The sequence below is a fragment of the Corvus cornix genome, chromosome 5 (genome assembly GCF_000738735.6).
Source record: "Corvus cornix cornix isolate S_Up_H32 chromosome 5, ASM73873v5, whole genome shotgun sequence".
Lineage (NCBI taxonomy): Eukaryota > Metazoa > Chordata > Aves > Passeriformes > Corvidae > Corvus > Corvus cornix.
This window is the reverse complement of record NC_046335.1, coordinates 26794985-26818631: the sequence shown is the minus strand read 5'-3', so window position 1 is coordinate 26818631 and position 23647 is coordinate 26794985. Positions and strand designations below refer to the sequence as shown.

Below are 23647 nucleotides of genomic sequence, written 5' to 3'. Positions count from 1 at the left end.
ATTTGGTGGCAGGAAACAGGTTATAGCAGTAAAATAATGTTAGATATTCAGAACGGTAAAGACAATAAACCAAGAATTCTTAACAGCATGATCAGAAGGAGTCAGACACTTGTTTTCCTGGTCATTCAGCATTCTTTACTGTAGTGTTGTGAAATACAGTATGGCCTAAGGGTCTGAATTCTGACTGCAGAAATCCTCATATATGTTTCAGCTGCCTTTCTGACATTTGAATTTCCTGAGCAGTCTAGCTTTTAAAGTTGTTGGATTTTTGTATATGTTTGGGCCAAGTAAGTTTCATTTGGCTAACTGTTATCTTTCTTTCTTGATGAGCAACAGGCAGAGAATCCACCCTTTATTTTTTTTCCTCAGTTATTGGATTATCATGATTAATTGCCCCTGTTGCTGGAGACTTTTCTCATAATTTGAAATTGTCAGGCTTCAAATTTCATACCTGAGTTTTCCTCTGTTTTTAAGCATCTCTCTTTTTATTTCAATGACTTTTGGCACATACATTCCAGTTTTTCAACTTTTTTTTTTTTAGAATGGTATCCCACACCTCCACACAGCATTCCATTCCCACTAATACTTATATTCAGGGGCAGCACTAGTTTTTTCCTACTGTTCCCAGGATTCTCCCCTATGTTACGTATTGATTGCATTCCTTGATCATTGGTGTCCAACTCTACATTTGTTTAGATTAAAATGCATTTTATTCATTGTTCTAGTTTTCAAGAAAGCATGACCTTAGCCACCAGTGGGACTCTTCTGAAAAGCAGGGGGGCTTCTTGCTGTAGCTGGATGGATCATTCTTTAGCTTTCCACCAGTCTGTCTATCTGCAAGAATTATGAGCAGTGTTTTAATATTTGCCTCCAGATCACTGGTGTAAATGTCAAATAGCATTGGGCCTTGCTAATCCCTATGGGATCTCACTCAAAACAGCCTTGTTTGATTCCCCACCAAATGCTTCTTCCCACGATCCCTTAGCTAGCTAGCCACATCTTTGTTCCTTTTGGTGTATGCTTTATTTCTATTGAAAAAACACTCCATGTTTCATTAGTGTTTACATCTCCTTACTGTAAGCATGACTTTGGGGTTAACAGGCCCTCACTCTTGCCAAAGGAAACCCTGCCTATGTGCCTGAATAGAAGCAATCAGCACAAGAAGTGGATAGGTTTCTATGGGGAAACTCACATTATTTCAAGTTGTTTCTTCTCTCCTCACAGGAGAAGTGCATTTCCTGCCTCCAGGCCCGTTTCAGTTGTGTCTGTTAAAGATGAGTAGACTTGTTCAACCAGAAAGAGATTCAGGGCAGCAGAGGGATGGCAAAGACTGTCGCTGCATACTACTCTAAATTTAGAGTTGCTCTTTCAATTAACTTTTTAAATTAATGTTCAATACTGTCCTCTATCTCTGTTCTGGTAGGCAAGAAGATGGTTTCTATTCTGACTAAAACTGTTTGGTAACAAGATAAAACAGGGTCATTAGTGTTACAGAAGAGAATACCAATTGCTATCATGCTATGTTAATCCAAAAGGATGCTTTCAAAAACAAAGATGTTTGAAACAAACATGCATTAGAACTCCCACAAGGACCAATAACAAATGCCAGAGTACACCTCTTGCTTTGCCACTGTTATATTGTCCTCGTTGTGAATATCTATTTATATTTTTAAAATGAACTTTCCATAAAGTTCGTAATGCAGATACTGTTCATGGAGATACTTTTACACACTAACAACATTGTACTAGTTCATTATATATTTCTATTTCATCTGTATGTTTCTGTTACATAGTGGTGCATAAACTATCTAAGTAAATTTTTCCAGATTTCAGAATATTCAGAGAGAATATTTGCTCAAATAAACCTGCATTTCTTGGTATTTAGAACTACTTTTTGATCTATGGGATGACAGTTTCTTACTGATAAAGTAGTAAGTTGAAAATTGGGGTGCTTTTGTAGGGTAACTACTCAGCTGCTTTCAGTTAAGGTTATTTCATGAATGAACAGTCAGCGCGCTTCTGGTGAGCCGTGCAAGGCTTGATGCTGGCATACGCGCAACTCATACTTGGTGTGAGAAGGGAAATATATTTCTAACACAGATTGTAAAGGTCTGGTGAAGTGGGATTCTCCCCAGGACTAGAGTTGCACCATCCTAGAATATTCTGCCTGGCCTATGGCTTGAAGATCACAGTTTTCCTGTAGCTCCTATGTCATAGCTGATATCCTAGATATTGAAAAGGTATGGCCTGGGTGATGGTGTTTGAACAAATGAGTTGAATTCTCCCATATCTAGTGGGTAGATACTGGTAGGAAAAATGATTGCCATTTAAGAATTACTGGGTATGATATTGTTTTGTAGATAAGTTTAAAAAGAACCTAACCTAATTTTAAGAATGAGAGGTTAATTCAATTAGAAAGGAGGTATCACAAGAGAAGGGGTAGAAAGCTGTTTAGTCATAGAAGTTTAATGAGACTGCAGTCTAATCAAATTGTTGATGCCACTGTTGCCTAAGCTTGCATGAAATCACATGGAGAATTTTCAAAATAATTACAAACAAACAAAGTTTAAACTACATCTGTGTCTATGAAAAGTTTATCAAACAAAAACCTCTTTTTGAAGTGAATATTAGGGCTGCTTCTGAAACTCACTCATGTTTTAACTTGTTTTTTATGCTGGCATGACTGAACTTTTTTCCAGTTATTTATTGTCTTACTCTTACAGACCTTCCCTTTACTTAGTAAGCAACTGCTTAGAATCATTTTGCATTGCAGAGTTACTGAATAGCAGACTATAATATTTTTTTAATTATGTACATTTTTATGGCCTGTATCAAGGGATGTTAAAAAAACTAGCATGTGATATCATTATTCACCTGCATTTTAGTATCAAGTATGATCCTCTGTCAAGGAGGAGATCATAACACTATTACGTGTACTCTTCAAAGGAGCAAAGAAAGATAAACATGCAGGATCACGGAATAGCTGAAAATGACAGAGTGGTAAACATAAGTGAATTACAGTATCAAGCAAATCTAGAAATGACTTTGCAGTTCTGGCACTTTCTTGGGACTACAGAAAAGGAAACACCTAAATTTGCTTGTAACAGACTTGAAAAAAGCCTCTGTGCTGTGTAAGTCTTGTATATTTACAGTGGCTATTACTTTGCTTTTCCCTTCCCTTTATTGTAAGTTATTGTTTGCAACCTTTAATGCCTAAAATTCCCAGGTATCAATTTGGCTCCATTTTGTTGCCTCTGGTGTATACTGCAAAGAGTTATTGGCCTGAGGAATTTGCTCATCAAAGAATGAAAACAGAGATATAGGGAGGTGATTTACTTATTCAACAAATGCAGGATGAGCAGTAGAGCAAAGGTGTCAGACATGGTTTGTTTCTCATCTACATGATAGAGAACGTGAGCACTCAGCACTAGAGCAGGAAATTATTTTCCATGCAACTCTCTTCCTATGATACGTTCCATATCATAACAGGATTTTGTTCCTCCTAAAAATGTTTAACAGTGAATTGAAGAACAAGCTTGGGAAGGACAATTACCTTATTACATTGTCCTATATAAATTACTATTCTAAGCTCAGAGGAGATTTTAAGCTGTCATAGTTTTCATTCCACAAAGAAGTATTTGTAATCCTTGCAAAATCAATTCTTCTCAACATAAAAGACCAACAGATCCACTCGTCCATGGTTCTGTTTCCCTTTTACTTTGCAAAATAACTTTCAGACAGAAGCATCTGTTTCTGTTTAAAACACTTAAGGGATGTAGTTACCAATTAAAAGAGTGATGCAGAAAATATCCATGTCATCTTAACTGGGTCAGATTTTGGCAACTGCAGAGGAAATTACCTTCCCAGCAAACTGTTTGCCTCTCCCTCCCTCCCTCTTATCTTTTCACAGATTTCAAGATTTTTCCAGAAAAAACATTATCATTTATGGCAGGGTCTATAAATAGCATTTAGTTCCACAGCTGCTGGGAACACAGACATTTCTAGCATTTTCCACTGTTTCTCCTTATAGCTTTCTGACAGCTGGAATATCCCAGTCCATCATTTTCAGTCACTAGGGTCTAGAATGACTGAAGGTCATCATACCCTTTTCCGAGTTTATGAGCTAGACCACTTTTATTTTTTAATATGTTTTTGCAGATTGTTTCCTTACTACTCCTTTGATCAAGCAGCTAACCAATGTTTGATGTCTTGTTTTTTTTCTACTTGAAGGGAACATAGTCCTAAACCTGAAATTACTGACTTGAAGCCATTTTTATCAGAACAGACCTGAACAGAATCACAGAATCATAAAATAGCCTGAGTTAGAAGGGACAACTATAGGTCATCTAGTTCCAACCCATGGGCAGGGACATCTTCGACTAGATCAGGTTGCACAGAGCCCCACCCAACCTGGCCTTGAACACTTCCAGGGATGGGGCATCCACAGCTTCTCTGGCAACCTGTTCCAGCAGCTCACCACCCTCACAGTAAAGAATTTCTTCCTAATGTCTGGTTTAACCTGTTCTCTTTCAGTTTAAAGCCATTTCCTTTTGTATCACTACACGGCCTTGTAAAAAGTCCCTCTCCATTTTGTAGCTCCCCTCACATACTGGAAGGCTGCAATTAGGTCATGCTGATGCCATCTCTTCTTCCCGCTGAATAACCCAAATTCTCCCAGCCTTTTCTCATAGAAGAGGTGCTCCACCCCTCTCATCATCTTACTGGCCCTCCTCTGGACTCACTCCAGCAGTGTCCTTCCTGTGCTGGAACCCCAGAGCTGGATGCAGCACTGCAGGTGGGTCTCACCAGAGCAGAGCAGAGCAGAGCAGAGCAGAGCAGCAGGAGAGACACAAATGTTTTTCATCGGTTGTCTTTTTCCTTCTTAAACCTGTCAGACTACTTTTGTACCATGTAGGAGAGATATTTTAGTATTACTCAGAAAAAATACGTTCCAATCAGTGTTAAATGTTAGTTGTATTTTAATCACTAATTTTGACCATCATATTTGCATATTATAGTGGCAGTACATTCATATATATATTCTATAATTTATGTTTAGGTGGGATCTTGCACTAACTTGTTGAAATGTAGTTATGGTGTGTTTTTGAGTCATATTACTATTTCTTTGAATTCTTGTCTCTATGTCTCAGAAGTGTAAATGTCCAGGAGAAAAGAAAGAAAAAAGTAGATCCAAAGAAATTCTACTCTCCATGGATTGGTTAAATGATGGGACAACTGAAATGTGCAAATCCAATGGTATTTAACAGCAAAATTTTCTTTTACTGCTTTGGTTTAATCTAAGTCTGTTTCTACAGACTTTTACTGTACCTGCAATGAACTGAAGTGACCCACTGGCATCGAAGAGGTATAGAAATAGGTACTGGTGTAATAATTTATAAAGTCTTTGAATAAGTAAAAGTGCACTTCTGTACTGTTAGATTTGAAGAAACAGTGGATATTTCAGCAGAAGAAAAGATAAGATAAGGCCTTTAATTCTAAGACTAAGCCATTTCATATGCCCTACGGCTGGTCAGAACTAATTTCAAGTTAGTAATCACGTGTGTGCATATCATGAAAGTAGAATAACACATGTAAATTGGAATTTAACAGATGGTTAAACAGAGCAGAGAGTGTGTCATTAGATATTTTTGACAAAACACATTCTTTCAAAATTAAATTTGAACACATATTGCATTTTTTACCTGCTAAATTAGGTTTCTGAGGACCTATCCCTGACTAGAGTTTACAAAGCTGAAAGGACAGGAATGTGTCTTATATCTTGTCCTAATAAGAATAGTCACACATATTGTGCAATTCAGAATTCTGTGATGGTTTTTCTCCATTCCCTTGTTCCACATGAAGAACAATCAAGCAGAATATTGTTTTTCCTCTATTTTCTGTGCAACTGAAAAATTTACTGAATACTTGACCTCTTGCCACACACAAATAAATCACATTTGCCAAATGTGAAGCCTCATGCCTGGAGGAAAACCACTTCTTTGTATTTGGAAAGAAAAAGTGGTGATGGTAGTTCCTCCTCCATTCACAAATCGTTGCAGGTATCTTAAAGCAAGTGCTCTAATTCCTGCTACTTTTAGGAACTGGCATCCACTGTGAAAGAAAACACCTTTAACAGAACTTTATGAGGTGTTTTGAGTGGAGCTTGCTCAGTTGTTCCAGTTCAATTCTACTTTTTGTAAACTTCTTTTAATGCAGTTGTTGGAATTGAGGTCTGAGCAATCCCAAGTGATTATCCTGAAGGTTCAGGTAACTCTAGATTCCATAAAATCATGTTCATTTTTCCATCTCTCTGAAAAAAACCTTGAGTTTTTGGGCAAAAAGTCAGTGTTTTAACGTATGCTGAAAACCCGTGTTCGTTATATTACTGTAGTCATCACAGTTGCATGGTTTAGTGTACCACAGGATGGCAACAGCAAGTAACTAAACTGAAACTCTCCAAGATCTATTTCAGAATAGCCTTGAGAAAACAGTTTAACATGTTTTGAACTTTTTAGTGGGTTTTTATGCCTTTTATGCTCCTCCAAGTTCCTTGGTTTAGTTGAGGAACAAGTAAGTGTCATGGGAGAAATTCTATTTTGTGAACACTTCAAACCTAAAAAGCACTGACATCTGGTGAGAGGAAGTCTCATGGAATTTCAATCCCAATTTCCAGACTAAAAGCTACATAGAGCATAAACAGATGCATGGTATTTTCAATACAGAATTTGCTATTTAAGGTTAGGAAAGCACATAGAGAACTACATGACCTTTTATAAATTAAATTATTTCATGCTTAAAAAAATTATAATTTAAATTGCATCTGAGATTGCAATCATTATCATATAACTGCATGTACAGTGCACACAGTTCTAAAATGACTGTGCATTATTTTTCTACTTTTTAGTATTTTTCCATACTAACTTTTTTTCTGGAAGAATAAAATATCATGCATGCATACAGTTCACAGCTGTATGTTTACACAGGTGTCTGAACAAATTTCGCCTATTCAACTTGCTTTTCCTGAGCAAAACTTTTAATTTAAAAAATACCCCATAAATTGAAGATATATGATTGACTTGTAACAGTGTGTTCAAAAAAGTGATAGAAATGTATTTTTTAACTAGGTGCTATTCCATCATCATAATAATTTTTTTATGCACAAAATTTGAAGGTCAAACTGAATAAGAAAATATAGAATAAAACTGTGAAGAATAATATGGGCAACAATTGCTATTACTTCTGGATAAGTGACTATTTCTCAATTCTGCCCATTTATATTCTTCCTTTTTCATGCACTTTGCACATGACTAGTAGTAGGCTGGAAAAGTTGCTGAACTGGAAATACCAGTAACTATATTTATACATACTGACTCGAAATTTAACCAAACAAAAATATCAGTTCATATAATTATTTCAGTTTTTCAGAAAGTGTTTAGATCCTACTGGTTTTGTAGGTGCTTGATCTAAAATGTAATTTGCATAGCAAATTAATGGACCTCCTGTGGACTGTTTTATGGCATCTCTGTTAATTGATTCCTATTATTAACTTGTTCAGTACAGTTTCGAAAATAATAAGAAAATTATGTGAGGTGTACAGGTTGACTAAAAGTGTACACCATATATATGTGGAGGACAGGGAGTTTGCAGCTCATTTCTTCAAAAAATGTGCTGGTGCAAACATCACCGGCTGGTGGCAGCAGACAGGATGAGATCTGTCATTCTCAAGCTACTCTTATGAAGAAAGTGGTATCTTAAGATTGTATTTGGCTAGTATAATTATTTCTGGTCCTGGAAAATTTAATATAAAACCCCAGTCACATTTCTAGGTGAATCTTCTGTGCTTGAAAACACTCAGAGAAGTCTCAGAATATGATGCTACATGTACTTTTCTATATCAGGAGAAAAAAAAATAAACCAAAATGAACAATAATTTTCAATAGCTGTCTGTACATTCTCATTGTGCAGAAGGACATTGTGTATCCCAGTCATAATGAGGCAGAAAACAAAGACAATGCTTTCTGAGTTACAGGGATTCAAGGATCAGAATCAGAAATATCCAAACTTATATCCAGCTTATTCTCACATAAAAGTAGCTTCTGTAGCCATAGACTGATGCCTTTCTCTTCTGTGCCTGCCCACAGATAACTATAAAAGTCAAGTTGCAACTGACTGTGCAGGTGGTCAAGTTCTGTGATATCAGTTCTTATAGTGCAGTTTGGTCAGGACTCATTGTGCAATCTCATCTTTGAGATGGTCTTTTAGTATTGTAAGGTGATCTCTTCACCATCTTATCTGTTTGGTCTCACTAAGAAGTTTCTGTATTTGGGTGGCTCTTCGTCCCATTATCATAGAATAAGAGTCAAAATCGTTGAGGAAGGCAGGAAGAAATAAAACAGTTATCCAGAGTAAGTAGAATTTCTGTTCAGGGTCCTTGTTCCCTGTAGTGAAACTCCAAGCCTTAAATCTATATCCTTTCCTTTCTGGAGTCCAACACTCATGCAGACAGAATTGATGCTTCAAGCCATATTTTCTAGAGTTCTTGGGTAATTTCTTAAGTACAATCATAATATCTAGTCCACCTTATAAAGCCTTAGAACAGAGGCAGGTGCCTCCTTTGATAACAAGACACTGTGTGCAAACAATGAAAGCAATCTTGTAATTTTATAGACGATAATGAATAGTACTGGCTTTTCCCTCCTGCACTTGCCTTTAGGAAGTAAAGATTTCTATCCTGCTTAAAAATGTGTAATTACAGGTATAGTTCATCTTTAAACCAAAATTTTTACTCAAATGAGTTTGCAGTTTGGGGGTTTGCATGAGTACCTTACTGCTTGGTCACATGGGACTTTGAGAAGTATGTCTTGCAAGATTAAAAGAGGAGTATTATTCTCCCAAAGAAGTTCTGATTGGCAGAAAGAGTGGACATGTTGTTTTTCATGAACAATGGCAAGTGGCTGAGATTTCTCCTTTGCTATAGCAAGGATGAATTGGAATGGTAGGAAATATGTCAATAGACCACTGGAGGTATATATGTGAAAACTCCTGCCTGTCCATTTCTTGGTTGACTATATTCTGTTCTTAGTGGTTTGCTCTGAAGTCTGGATATTTAGTCATGTGGATGCCGAATAAGAGAGTACCATCAGGCATGACACTGAATGTTTGTATTTTCCTAAGCCTCCATTCTGATGTTGCCCTCTTGCTGATTTTTTCCAGTAGTATTGTTTTTCTCCAATGCCTTCCTTGAGTCATTTTGTTGTTGTTGTTGCAGTTTCAGATACACTCAGCCTCTTCAGTTCACTGGGGCAAAGTGCCTCCAATAATATGCCAGTCTGCCTTGGCACACCATGACAGCGCCGTGCCTAAATGTGCTTAAGGTGGTGCAAGCTGTAACGTTGATATAGATGAACTGATGGAGTAAGTGCAGTGCAGTGATACACTACTTCATGCTGATCAGCAGTGGTCTTAGTTCTTAACCTGCTGGAAACTTTCTTTCTAGAACTGACAGAATAATAATAAATCCCCTTTTATTCCTGACTGCATATTTTCCTTTTTTTTTTTTTTTTTTTTGTTTTCTCATAACAGCTAAGATCTGTTTAAAATTCAGTTTCCTATTACTCTGATTACTGGCTTTTTCAGTCTATTTCCTAGCATCTGTTTTTCTTGCACCCATATTTAAGCTTCTTGTTTTCTTGTCGCTCCTGCTGATCTTTCATTCCTTTTATCCTCCATTCTGTAGTCCTTGGACTTTTGCTTTATCTGCTTCTTTTCACAGCACTGGTGAAATGCTTAGCTCACAGAATACAAAAGTCACATCAAAACCAGGTTTGTGTTCCTTTATCCCCAGTCCTTCAAATGATTATTCATGCGTTCTTCAATGACTGAGCTTCCTTGGAAGATTTTGTGCAAGAATCTATAGTTTTCCTATGAAACATTTCAGTCACTTCCATAGCATCTTCAAGACAATATATATCCAGATTGGAAAAAAAGCTTATCAGAAGCACTTTTTTTTCATGAGTGTAGTCAGACTGCAAGGGTTTGGGCTTGCCCTTAACACTATAAATAGCTTAAGTGTTGATATGGGCTACATAAAGGGGATAAAGAGCCAGGCCTGCTTGCTAGCCTCTTCCTTCCTTCTATCCTTCTTTTCCTCCTTGTTTCTGTCTCGCTCTTTTTCTCTCCTTCTCTTTTCTTTCTTTGTTTGTTCTTTCAGTCATTCCGTTATTCATTCATTTTTTCTTTTGTTCATTCTTCTTGTTGATCTTTCTTTTTCTCTCTCTTTCTTTCTCTCTCTTTCTTTCTTTTCTTTCTTTCTTTTCTTTCTTTCTTTCTTTCTCCCTTCCTTCCTTCCTTCCTTCCTCCCTCCCTCCCTTCCTTCCTCCCTCCCTCCCTTCCTTCCTCCCTCCCTCCCTCCCTCCTTCCTTCCTTCCTTCCTTCCTTCCTTCCTTCCTTCCTTCCTTCCTTCCTTCCTTCCATCCATCCATCCATCATTCTTTCTTTCTATCATTCTGTCATTCTTCCATTGTAAAATATTGTTCTAGGTGAACAAAGATGCTTCCTTTTTTTTTCCTCAGGGACTGTGCTTTGAGTAATATGTGTCAGCACTATACTTTCTCTCTGGAACATGTATAATATCTAAGATTTGTACAGAGCTACTGCAAGCATCAGTATTACTTCTGAACTACTAATATTATAAATATTATGTCAACACCTTTTACCTAGTTAAAGTTTTGAAGAAATAATTTTGTACCGTGAATTTTCAGAACCATCAAAACTTTTACTCCTCTTCTAGCTTAACTTAATTTTGGTGTACCTGATCAAATTTATGGCAAAAGAAAGCAGTGTTATGTATGAGAATTACTTAAAAGGGTAAAAACACTTGTGCCTTAATTTTATGTGTTCAGTTGAAGAACCCCTTAAAGCCTGCTTTCTTATTTGTTTCATTTTATTTACTTCCATGAAATTGATCTTAGTTAAATGGTAATTAAAGAGAAATCAGAATCAGAGTTACTTATCTCAGGAGATGCAGTCTGTAACAGTGTTGGTGAATAGTAAATATTATGTACTTCTGTACTCATAAAAGTGTATGAGAAGAAAATTTGAGAGCATTTGTTACTGAAAATTTTCTTGGCCACTATCAGTGTTGTTGAAACTGATTTTGAATTTAAGAACAAAGTTCTGCAATGCCAATATTTTTAAATTTGGCTAGAGTTCAGATGCAAAATGAAGTTAGAAACATGCTTGAATACTGTTTAGAGATGCTTTTGATACTGTTGATCATAGTTTTCTTTCAACAACCCCAGGTGGTGCTTAAGGCTGGGGGCAGAGTGGCTGGAAAGCTGCCCAGCAGAAAAGGACGTGGGGGTGCTGGTTGGAGCAGCTGAACATGAGCCAGTGTGTGCCCAGGTGGCCAAGAAGGCCAGTGGCATCCAAGCCTCTATAAGAAATAATGTGTCCAGCAGGACCAGGACAGTGATTGTCCCCCGGTACTGGACACTGGTGAGGCCACACCTCGAATCCTGTGTTCAGTTCTGGGCCCCTCACAACAGGAAAGACATTGAGGTGCTGGTGTGTGTCCAGAGCGGGGCAGTGGGGCTGCTGAAGGGTCCAGAGCACAAGTCTGATGAGCAGCTGAGGGAGCTGGCATTGCTAAGCCTGGTGAAAAGGAGGTTCAGAGGGGACCTTATTGGTCTCTACAAATACCTGAAATGAGGTGGTTGTCAGTCTCTTCTCCCAGGTAACAAGTGACAGGATGAAAGGAAATGGTCTCAAGTTGCTCCAGGGAGGTTTAGATTAGATATTAGGAAAAAGTCCTTCATGGAAAGGGTTGTCAACATTGCCACAGAAGTGGTGGAGTCACTCTCTCTGGAAGTGTTCAAAAAACCTGTGGATATGCCACTGGAGGATGTGATTTATTGGTGAACACAGTCAGGTTCTAGGTTTACAGTTGCACTTGATGATATCAGAGGTCTTTCCCAGCCTTAACGATTCTATCATTCCATTATTCTAAAGCAACTCTATTCATTATCTTTGGTCATGGTGCTAATTGACTGATTACTCAACAGGACTAGATATCTATTTTTGGGTGACCAGTAAGTCCACATCTAGTGGCAGGATTTTATCCACATCGTGATTGAGGAGGAAAGAATTTGCAAAATAGTGAAGCCATGGTTCGTCCTTGTAGAACATCAAGTGTCTTATTTTAATGTATATTAAAAATTATTCCCCAAAATAAAGAAACCATTTTACAATGCACTATTACTGTGATAACTGAATGTCTGAAACAACTGAATGCACACATTTGATAGTGTATTATTGATACGAGACACTACCATAAACCAAAACAGTATAGCAGAACCTTTCATGAGCATGACTCAGTACAAAAAACCAGCTTGCACTCCAAAGAACTTAGTCTATTTCTGTGAATCCCCAAATTGAGAAAAAAAGCAATTACTATGGTGTTCTTCTAAAGAAGACCTGAGAAAATATTATATTTCACAGCTAAATTATTTATAGTAAACTTTACATGATAGTGAGAATTTACAGGACCAGCTAGTCATAGAGTGTTTTGTCTCATATAACACGGAATACTGCTGTTCAGAAGGGCTCTCTGGTCTCAGCTGCATTGTGCGTCATTCCAAAAAGTAGGAGTTTCTTCAAAAGTCTGTCTTTATTATCATAAAATTGTGAAAATTTAGTGTAACAAAACTAGTTTCAGAAATGACAGAATGTCTCGTGGCTATTTTGACCTATTTTATCATTAGGATTGGGGCTGGGGCAATTTAAATGCCTCAAGTTTCACCGTTGGGTCTGACATGCTAATATTGTGCCCTGTAGAAGGCTGCAGGTAGATTGTTGTTGGTTTGGGGTTTTTTTAATAACGTTCATACTGACTGACAGAACATCCAGTATTGCAGTACCTGTAACATATTTAAGGAAGAAGCTGAAATTATGGTCTTTCAGCTAGAGAAAGATATGAGACTTGCACGGCAGGGAGACATTGGCTGTGGCTGACATACTTTGTCTAGTACATGTGAGGAAGTTCTTCTTATCTGACCTTTTATGAGGTCGTATTGCTCTTGATACAAGTAATTAATTTCTTATAATCAACTTCCATAATAAAAAGGAATAAGCTCATTTAGCCCCTGGAAATTTTTCCCTGAAACAATGTTAAGATTTCTCCTAAGTGATTAGCATTTATTTGCAATGAAACTAGAGTGTGAAATTGAAGTGAAACATTATTTTTATTTGCCCTAACTTTGAGCTAAGAGTTGCAGCAGTTTCTTTCATTCTGCTGTGATAGGAAAAATCCTGAAAATACTGATTTTGAGGTAACATCTGGGAAAAAGAACCAGACTGGTTGGAAATATTCATTGAAATTTGTTTGCATCAAAACACTGTGTTTTTTAACTGCCATTATTTGCTGGTTTTTATTTTTAATTATTATTTTTTATTTTCTATTTTGGAGGAGAAAAGGAAGATTTAAAAAAAAAAAAGGTCAGAAAAAACCAAACTAAAATTACAACTGGCAACAAGTGACAACCAAGAAAAATCTCACCTATTTTTTTCTGAAAAATTTTAAAAGCTATATAATTGATCTAAGAATTCAAAGAGGTTATTTATAGGAAATTTTCGGTATAGGATTTTCCTGTCTCGAATTTGTAAGCTCAGACCAGTGTTGCAGAATGAATTAACCTTCATGTAAAAATACCCTGTTCCCAGCCACCAGATAAATATATAATTACAGAAGCAAACTTGAACTTGGGTTCTGTGAGTGATAAGATATTTTCAGGTAGCTGAAACTAAATAAGGTGTTTTTTTATATTACTAGATGTTGAGTGTTTTCATAACATTGAAATGAGGAAGTTTCCTTTAATGCACAATTCAAATAAAATTTAGTGTTGCAAAACAAGTGGGCTTTCACATTTTGCAGCATCAGCTCCTAGAGAGCTACTTGTGTCTAAGCTAGCTGTGTCTAAAGAGAATTAAGAGCAATCCTGCTTGGAGCAAGAAAAGTTTATTACTGACTTCCTGCACCGCTTACTTGGTGGAACGCTGGTACCCATGAGTGGATGAGAATTTCAAGAAAGTGACACATACAGATGTGAAAGGAAATGCAATGTTTGTTACTTTTTTCTTTTAGGGCATGGAAATAATCTGTTTGGTATTTTGATGGTGGATGACTTCTCAGAAGAATTTCTTAGTGACTAAGGTGTTTAAGATCATGGACGTACAAATGCATAGAAACAACTGTGGATCTTTCTGCTCTCCTACCTGCCTGGTTATGAGTCAGATTTGGTAGGCAGTCAAGGACCCTCTGGTGTATACACTCAAGTGAATAATCAGATCCTCTTTTGAAACAGAGTGTTCTCACTTATATCTCACTGTCTCTGTCTGTACTGAAAGACCATTTTAAATCCAGATTAGTATTCAGCCAAGCCTAATCTTCATTTTGCTATCTTCCAATTTAAAAGATGTTTCACACTATCTCTTTGGAGAAAAATTTTGGAACAAGACACCGCCTTCTTACTAGAATAGTTATTTTTCATCCTTCACCATCTGACTTTTGTAGCTGAAGGGAAAAACTATTTTATGTTTGCAAATGTTTTGCTCGCTCTTAGTCACTAGAATGACAAAAATGGCTTTATCCAGGGAAGCTAAAACAACCTGCCCAAAAACACAAATCAAAAAAGCCAACAAAAACCCACTCACGTGTATGCTGAAAAATCAGCATATAAAAGTTGCCACTATGTACTGCTGGCTTTCTGGAGTGAAAATTAGGACAACAAAAGCCTAAGGTGGTGTAGCTCAGTTAGCTAATGAAGGGTGCTGAAGTAATGATGAGTTAATATGAAACAGCTAATTTGTCTTTGTCAATTTTAATGCTAATCTCTTTGTACCACATCATCTCCCAGACACTGTTACTCACTGCAGGGCAAACCTGCACTGAGTTAGAAGGACCAGAAAACACAACTGCTCATCACAATATGTTTGACTCTCTGAATACTTTCCTCTGTCTGTATGAGTCTGGCACTACACAATTGTTTTCAATGTCTGTACATGTTGTAGTGTAGAATTTTTTTCTCATGTACCTCACAGCAGTTGTCTAATGGTATCATTTCCAGCTAGTCTCCCTGCTTTTTTATAACTGAGAACATAAAATTATATGAGCTGGGAGCATATAAATTTAATGCACTCTTTTGGGCAAGACTTCACTTTTTTGTTGATGGACTGGTTTTTTTTTCATGCACATATCTTAATATTTGTCTGTACTAAGTTTAATCATACATGTTATTGCTCAATTTTTTTGCCTTGTGACATCTTTCATTTACTCAGCATTTCTATTTGTCCCAAGTATTTCAATACCTTCTGCTGACTTTTTTTTGCTTGATTTTTCACCCATTTTTCAGGTCATTGATCAGTTTATTGAGAAGCACAGTGCTTAGCAGAGGTTTCTGTGAAACCCAGCTTGTGACCTGCATTTGTTCTTCATTCCACTGTTTATTGTTTCTGTTATTTGTCCATTCAAGGACCTTCCTTCTTATACCATGGCTATTTAGATTCATTTAGCCTTTGGCATTGGATCTTGTCAAAAGCATTTTGTTGGAAAACACCAATAATATGCTTTTCAAAAGCAGCAGGGGGTCTTCCTCTAAAAAATGGTGTTGCCTCATTCTGCTACAGTCTCTACTAGTTTTCATGATATAAACATCATGTGAAAGGATCTGCAGAGCCTTTCCTTACAATCTAATATCCTAAGAACCAAAAGAAGTTACATATGAAGACCATGCACACCACAACCATCAATTTGCCTATTTTACCAGTGGCTTCTTGCAGGTTGCCTGGGTGTCTAATGCCTAGACCTTATGGACTATTGGTTTGTTTCACAGTCTCTCCTGCTAGGCCATCAGTTTCAGACAGATCCTTTGCTAAATCCTCCAGTAGAATTTCCGCTTTCCCTGATTTGCCACAGTAATTTCCAATTTCTGGCTGAACACTTGCCTTTTAAGTTCCACATTTTCCTTCACCTTGTATTAGAAAGAGAAACAGTAGATAGCAAAGAGTATGTTGGGTCATTGCAGTGTCCTCTGATTTATTCACATAGACAGGAACTCGAACATCCATGGTCGGATTTCCACTGTTAAAAATTGATGGTCTGGCTTTGCTTCCATTAAAGCCTTGGGAGCAGACTTTTTAATGGACTTCAAATCAGTCACATTAAAAATTGTAATCATGATTCATGTTGGTGTTCAGGTTTAATATTGGAATTACTGTGCAAGCCTCTTTGGTCTATATCCTCAAGGAACTGAGGCACCATCTTATTCCCTATCAGACATACTTTCTAAGAATCTCACATATGAAATTGGAGGCCAAGCAGTCCTAAATGAAAAATTTTCCAAATTGTTCAGAATTTTGAATGTAATAATAAGATAATTGCAAAGGAGTAATTTTTGAAGTGCATTCACGAGGAATGATGTGAATAGAAAAACCTAAATTGGGTCCATTACAATTCAGCTCTTTCAAAGCTTTTTGAAATTTATTTCTTAAATCATATAGCAAATCAGCAGCAGGATCAGTGTAGCATGGATAGTGTTACTGTAATATTAAATTCAGTTTGCTCTATATGTTACTGACATGATATATTTCAGGTTTTTTGTGTACTGACATAGTTTATCTTTGCAGTTGATACAGTTAATTACATTTTCAAGGAAAAGTATAATGAGCTTTATAACTTGGCAGAGAATTCCTAAGACTACTGAAATGGAAAAGACATTATAATATAAGTTGCCTGTGTAAGACATTCATTTTCACTGTATCTATTCAAGAAAATTTGGCATCAATGAACTCATAAAATCTGATGTTAAAATTTACATTATTAGACTTCAAAGTCAGCAAGCAGACAAAATTATTTAGTCATGGAGTTTCTCTGGGTTTTTTGTGGCATTTTTGAGATTGAAATAAATTGTTTACTTGACAGACAGGTGGCTGTAAAGTGATTACAGCTGATTTTAACAATATGTGACAGTAAGGGAAATTAGAGCTCATTAACATTCATTAGACCCAGTGTCTGCACCACTGATCAATGACTGGACTACTCTATGGCTTAAAATGCTTAATGATTCTTTGTTTGACAGGAACTAACTGCTACTGGAGGAAAATGTGGATGGTCTGATAGCTGGCAGAGTGAATGTGGCCTGCACTTTATAAACGGGGGAAATGTGAACAACTGGGGAGCAGAATGAGTGTGAGAAGCCTTTCAAGGCTTGTGGTGATTGATAAACTATATTGTGGTTGGCACAGACATTCTATGTTCTGCATAAGAGTGTTAGCATCTGACTGAGCAGAAAAGCAGGGGAAAGTGAGATTGTCTGTGTGATTAGGTGAAGGTAATCAGCCATCTGTTAGGCATAATGCACTTACTAAAGATGAAGATAGAAAGCATATGTGTGCATGTGCTTACACAGGATCTCTAACCTTTTATACCAGTATCCATGACAATATAAGACTGTATATAAAGAATTAACACAAGGCAAAAAAATATGCTCGATTCATCTATTTTTTTTCTCCCACCAGAAGGAATGCAAGCTGGTAGCTGTGTTGTGTAGTTCTTAAATGTGTCCTTCAGCAGACTGAAAGAGTAGCTTTTGAAGCGGCAGAAATAAATAATTTGAGGAGTATTTTTAGAAATAATGGTATCATAACTCGCGGTCTGATTGTGACAATAAAAATAAAGTTATGCCCTGCAAATGTTGAAAGATGAACCTTTTATTGATCAGGATATTTGACATTGCATTTTCATCTGTTCACCTGCAAATTTAAAATCAGCTGGTTTGTACAACTATTCTGGGTACAAAAAAGGCTTGGTTTAGAAGAAAGCTGAAATGTGATTTAGTACGGCTTACCCACCTAAAACTGTTATTGATGCTACCAGGATTTTTCTGATGTAGAAAAGGAGACTGAGCACAGCTTTTAAGTTTCATTAAAAAATTTTGGCAGCGATAGAGGTCCTGCTTAGAAACAAAATAATCCCTTCTTTACCTCATTGCAAAAATTATTTTTGCAAGGTATAAAGATTGCCTCGAGAAAATTTATTCAATTTTAATATGTGTTCTAGCACTTATTGTAGTGGTTTACAATTCACAATTTGTACATCCTACAAAATCTGGCAAAACAAAATTCTCCAGAAATATAACAAAATTTAAGGCCAGCATTTACATCATAAATGTCAATATATGACCCCAAAGTATTGTTTAACTTGATCATCCCTTCTTATCCCGTTTTTTTTAGCAGATGTTTTAAGTCTGCTATGCGACAGCTTGCTACATTGTTCTTAAATACCCTTTTCGAATTTAAAATTAAAATTGGTTTTACTAAAATTTATCGTACGTCCCTTATGGTACGTTATGCAAATAGTGGAACTGATGGGGATTTCCATGCTCTATCTTGCTGGTTGTACCTTCCATATTTCAGTATGAAATTGTTCTAAATATTGGAGGAGAAAGGGTACAGCTAGAGGACAGTAGATGCAACTGCCCCTATGAGAATGGAGTGGAGAATAGACAATTGGGTCCTCTTCAGTGGCTGGTGGCTTCACAAAACTTCATGAATACAAGGCTTGCACGTGGTCAGTAATCCAAAAGGCAGAACTTCTGATCAAGAGTGTTTCGGCAAGTTTTATGACTCCTAAATTGCATAAAATAGATGTGTCTATGAGGTTGGCTGCTGCTGCTGGGCCTTGTTGTTTGCTACTTCGTACTTCAACATCAGAATTTTGTAAAAACACCTCTGCACTGGGGATTTTCCTATTTTCCTGCCATACGCAGGGTGTGCCGGTGCCCGCAGGGTGCCCTCCCCGCGCCCTGTCCGCGCCGGCGGGACGAGGCAGAGCTGTCGCTGCTGCTTCGCTCCCGGGGCAGAGGCGCTGCTGCGGGCGGGAGGTGACGCGGAGCTTTCGGTTTCTCCGGTGATTTTAGGAGCTCAAGTGTGACCGCTCCCCTTCAGTGCCAGTGTTCTTGGAGAGCGCAGGAGGATCTTTCTTTTGTCCTTTCTCGCAGCGTAGCTGGATGATGATGCCTTTTTATTCTGCCAAGAATCAGTTTAAAGAAATCTGTGTCCTAGTGTTTGGATTCAGTCATTTCCAGCTGCAAGTTTCTCCTTTCAAGCATTTGTGAGCTTTTTAAAGCTTTCACAGGCCTTACTAATTCGTATCCACAGAGTATTTTATTACATTTGCAGAATTTTTAACTTCTTTTTTTTTTAAGAATGTGAAAAGAATTATTTATTTTAAAATTTCTCCACGTATTCTTAATTGAAGTGTTGCAACTTCTTCTGATCTGGCAGAAAGGAAAGGATTTAAAGGACTTGACTGTAAGAGCTACTAGGATTAAGGAGGCATTAGCTGTAATGCTGAAGAGCCACTCTTAGAGAGTCAAGCACATCGTAACAAAAAACAGGTCAGCAGGTTCCTAATGGTTGCTAATTGCACACTCAGTGTGTGAAAGCTAGACGTGCGCTCTGCATGCAGCATGGGCTAGCTTTTGTTTGCTTCTGCAGGAGCATGTTTTCATTTCTGTTTGCTAATTGCTTTACTAGAGCTGAGTCATACTGCAAAACTCTGTAAGAGTGCCAGGGGTTATTTTATGTGAAAAACTACGAAGCAAGCACTGCTCTTCCTGCGCTTTGGTATCATTTAGTGATTCACAACCAACTGTTTTGCTGATCGGCATGTTTAACAATAAACATGCAGAAACAAGGACCACATGTGTTTCACCAAAATTTCGTTTTCAGGAGGAAATATTGTAAAAAAAATGTTTTAAATATTGAGATCGTTTTGGCTGTTAGAACAGATGAATTCTATGCTTTAGAACTGGGGCTATGATCAGCAGTGTCTAAGACAAAAATGTTACTACACTGATTTTTCTAACAGTATATGTTGAGTATATCTGACACCAGAGTTTAAGCTGAAAAATGTAGGCAATGTAGAGAGATGGACTTAAAAAATACTCAGCTCCCTGAAATGTTAATTTCATCTGGCCCTGCTGCAGAACTTTTTATTTAACACCATTTAATTTGGAATTTTTCAAACTTTGAACTAAAAGACTTGGAAATTTTACAGCAGGCACTGAGAATATTTGCATTCTTCTTTCATTCCCTTTGCTTGATTGCACTGATAGAAAATTTTGTTCTGAAGTGCCAAATTAATATTTAGTAATAATATTTAGCATAATTTAAATATATTGTTTTGTGAACATCTAGATGTGCAAACGCTGATTTACTAGGTACTGGAGGGGTAGGAAATAAAATCAAATTAACATAAAATATAAAATTTTTGTCCTTCCTGGCTATGATAAGTGAAATTGTCACTGGGTACTTTGATACTCTCACTGCCTGCAGGAGGAGTCTTTAGATGCTGAGACTCCATGTGAAATATTTAGGAATATAACTCAGTAGTCAAGTATAGTTGATTTAATAGTGAAAGGCACTGTTTTTTCTACAATCTTATAGCTTTTGTGTTAAGTAAGTAAAGTTGTTTTGGGTTGGTTTTTTTTTTGGTTGCTTGTTTTTGGTTTTGTGGGTTTTTTTGGCTTTTTTTGTTTTTTTTTTTGTTTTTTTTGGTTTTTTTTAAATGCATAGGGTTTATGGCAGCCTTCTTCTTGTGTAGGACACATGTAAGTAGAACACACAGAAGAAGAGGTACAAAGTAAAATGTTTCACTTATTTACATTTTCCAGTGGACCTCATAAGTGTATATTGATGACACAGAACTTGGGCTTTCATAAAGACACTTTGTAAAATGGTGTTTTAATTTTCGGTATATATTTTCATATTTGGGATTATTATATCTACATTTTGCTAGTGTTGTTGCTTATTGCAACTGTTCTTAATCTAACAAAACGACCAGAATTTAAAATTCAAAATGAAAATCAATAAATCAACCAAGTGTCCTCAATAAGTGCTTCAAGTTTGCCTGCAAATTTTTTGTTGTACATGATCAATAGTAGAGTTGGAAATTTAAATAAATCTTGAAATAGTCTGTGTTTAGTCTCAAATTTCAGGCCAAGGAATATGTTCCAATATGTACTAGTTTACAAATACCAGTTTTGTATTAACTTGTGGAGTTCAGCAAAGTTCTGCTGACTTTGTCAATGCTCATTTATTTGTATTGCAGTTGTAGAAAATCAGAATGTATTTTTCATTAATGAAAACTATAGTTTCCAAGGCGATTGGAAATTAGATGAGAAATTACAATTGGAAATGGCTATGAGAGGAGTGCAGTATTCGTTATTTTTCTCGTGCAAAGGCCTTATTTGTTCAAATAAAAAAAGTTATTTTGAAAAAATCTATTTAGCCTTGAACTTCCAGTATAAATTTTTAGGGTGAAGAATTTATTTAGATGTGCAATACATCTCAGACATTATCATTTACTCCTTGTCTTTGAGTACTTTGTTGCTAAATTTGGTCTTAAAACAGCAGCATGTTTTCTTTTTATCTTTGCAGCTATTTTTGAAAGAAGTATGGTTTAGACTTTCACATGTTAGCCATGGATGTAGCACTTTCTCCCATGAGAACACAAGAACTGGATCCAATGCCATCTGATGCCTCTCCCATGCTCATAAACATGACTCCTACAGTGGAACAAGATGGGGAAGGGGATGTCATGAAGGACCTTGACTCTGGCCAGCAGTATGAAAAGCCTCCTCCTCTACACACTGGGGCTGATTGGAAGATTGTCCTCCACTTGCCAGAAATTGAGACCTGGCTTCGGATGACATCTGAAAGAGTCAGGGATCTGACCTACTCGGTCCAGCAGGACTCGGATAGCAAGCATGTGGATGTGCATCTCGTACAGCTGAAGGTATGATGAAATTTATATTACAGACTTCTCAGTGAAGGTGTCTCAATCAACTCTGCCATTAGTAAAATAAACAAAAGGGCTTTTCCTAACTGCTGAAGCGTGTCTGACAGCCTGTGTTAAAAAGTGAATCAATCCTTTTAAGGGAGATAATAGAAACCACTTAATTATCAGATTTTTTTCAATGTTATTTGCTCATCACTTAATTCAACAGTCATAACCACATTCATGAACATATTCACACTCCAAAAGTAGGTAATAAAACAGTAGCAGTAACCTGACTGGACATCTCACAGGTGCCCAGAAATATTCCCAGTGATTTTAATGGGCTTCTATACCTAAAACTCCCAAATAAAAGTCCAACAAAATTCCAACAGAGCCACTCATTTGAAAAATATGCAAGTTTCAGAGGTAGTAGGATACACATGTGATCTAATGTCTGGCCTTTCAGTTATGGAAAGATTACATTGAAGTCTGAATTCAGGTAGAACTGCATTAAAAATTTTAAATATTAAAAAGTTTTTCTCAGATTTTTTTCAGATCAGAGACTTGGTGAGAAATATGAAGTGATGAGAGTTGAACAGTAAAACCAGTAAATCAACATTTTTCCTTTCTTTTTCCAGCAAGAAAATGCATTATCAAGACTGGAATTTGTCTCCCAAAAACGTGGGTTTTTTTAAGCTTTAAGAGCAACAATCTCCTTCCAACCCAATGATTGAACTCAAGTTTCTTTAAACAATTATCTCCGTCTTGGTCCCAGATCTAATTTTTGCTAAATCATTAAAGTTATTAAGGAAATTCAAGGCAATGTTCAAATAATTAGTGCCTGGGACCGTAAGTGTATGTTCATTTGCACGGCCTGGTTTGCTGCAGCAGATGAGGCACGCTTTTGAAAGGCGGCAATCTCCAAAAATAGCACAAATGTTATCTCTTCAGACTGAGCTGTCTTCTGAGTTGCATTCTGAGGCCTGTTTATGTGAACATAGTCTTCCTTCATACTCAGCGCAATGGTATTTTATTTGTGTTTATTTTAGGACTGGACCTGCAAGCTGTCTTAAAATACAACACTGTATACTAACACTGACCAGGGTGATTGTACCGTAATTAGTCCTAAGCAAATAGAGAGTTGATCTTGATTTTTTAAGGGTCCCAACATTTTTCTAAAAAATTTAGGGTAGACATTGCCAGCTTTTGACAAAATCTGCAATGTGCAGTAAATTTTTAGCAGATCCTGTGAAAAGGTATTTCTGCAGTCAGACTTGGGAAATCTTGCTGGACTTGGTGCTAGTTCAGATCTGGAATTGCTTGTGTCTGTATTAGTGCAGCTCTGAGCTGAAACTGAAGGTCTGTGGAGCTTGTGGGTGGTGTTTGCACCCAGCTTTGGGCTGGTTCAGAGCACAAGCAGAACTGCTTACAAAATGAGAATATTCTGTACATACAGCTCACCCTCATAAGTCCACTAATACATTTTATTTATAAATGGAAGTCAGTGAATGGATAGCATTCCTCATGGTTTTTCTTCTTTTTAGAGTTTATTTGTGAAGTCACACGAGTCAATGGGAGTTCATAAAATACTTTCCTAAGGGTTTTGTCTATGTAAACAAATGAAGCAAAGTTTTAACAAGCACATTAGGAATACAGACCCTCTGTAACCTGCTGACCTTTAAATCTGTATACAGACAAAAAGAAATATAACTGTAGAAACAAATGTTGTGAAATTATTTTATATAGTATAATATAATATAGATTTTAGATGTATTTTGAATAGTTTATCTACTATATAACTAATGAAACCTA

At 36.9% G+C, this 23647-nt stretch overlaps 1 protein-coding gene across 4 annotated transcripts in view; it reads left to right on the top strand.

Annotated features, from left to right (window-relative positions):
* AKAP6 (A-kinase anchoring protein 6) overlaps positions 1–23647 on the top strand; it is a 273048-nt gene that overhangs the window by 30501 nt on the left and 218900 nt on the right. For all 4 annotated transcript variants that reach the window (XM_010392152.4, XM_039553019.1, XM_010392145.4 and 1 more), the window contains exon 2: positions 21496–21853. In XM_010392152.4, coding sequence (XP_010390454.3) covers positions 21530–21853 — 324 coding nt within the window. In that variant the 5' untranslated portion in view covers positions 21496–21529. The remainder of the gene's footprint in view (positions 1–21495; positions 21854–23647) is intronic.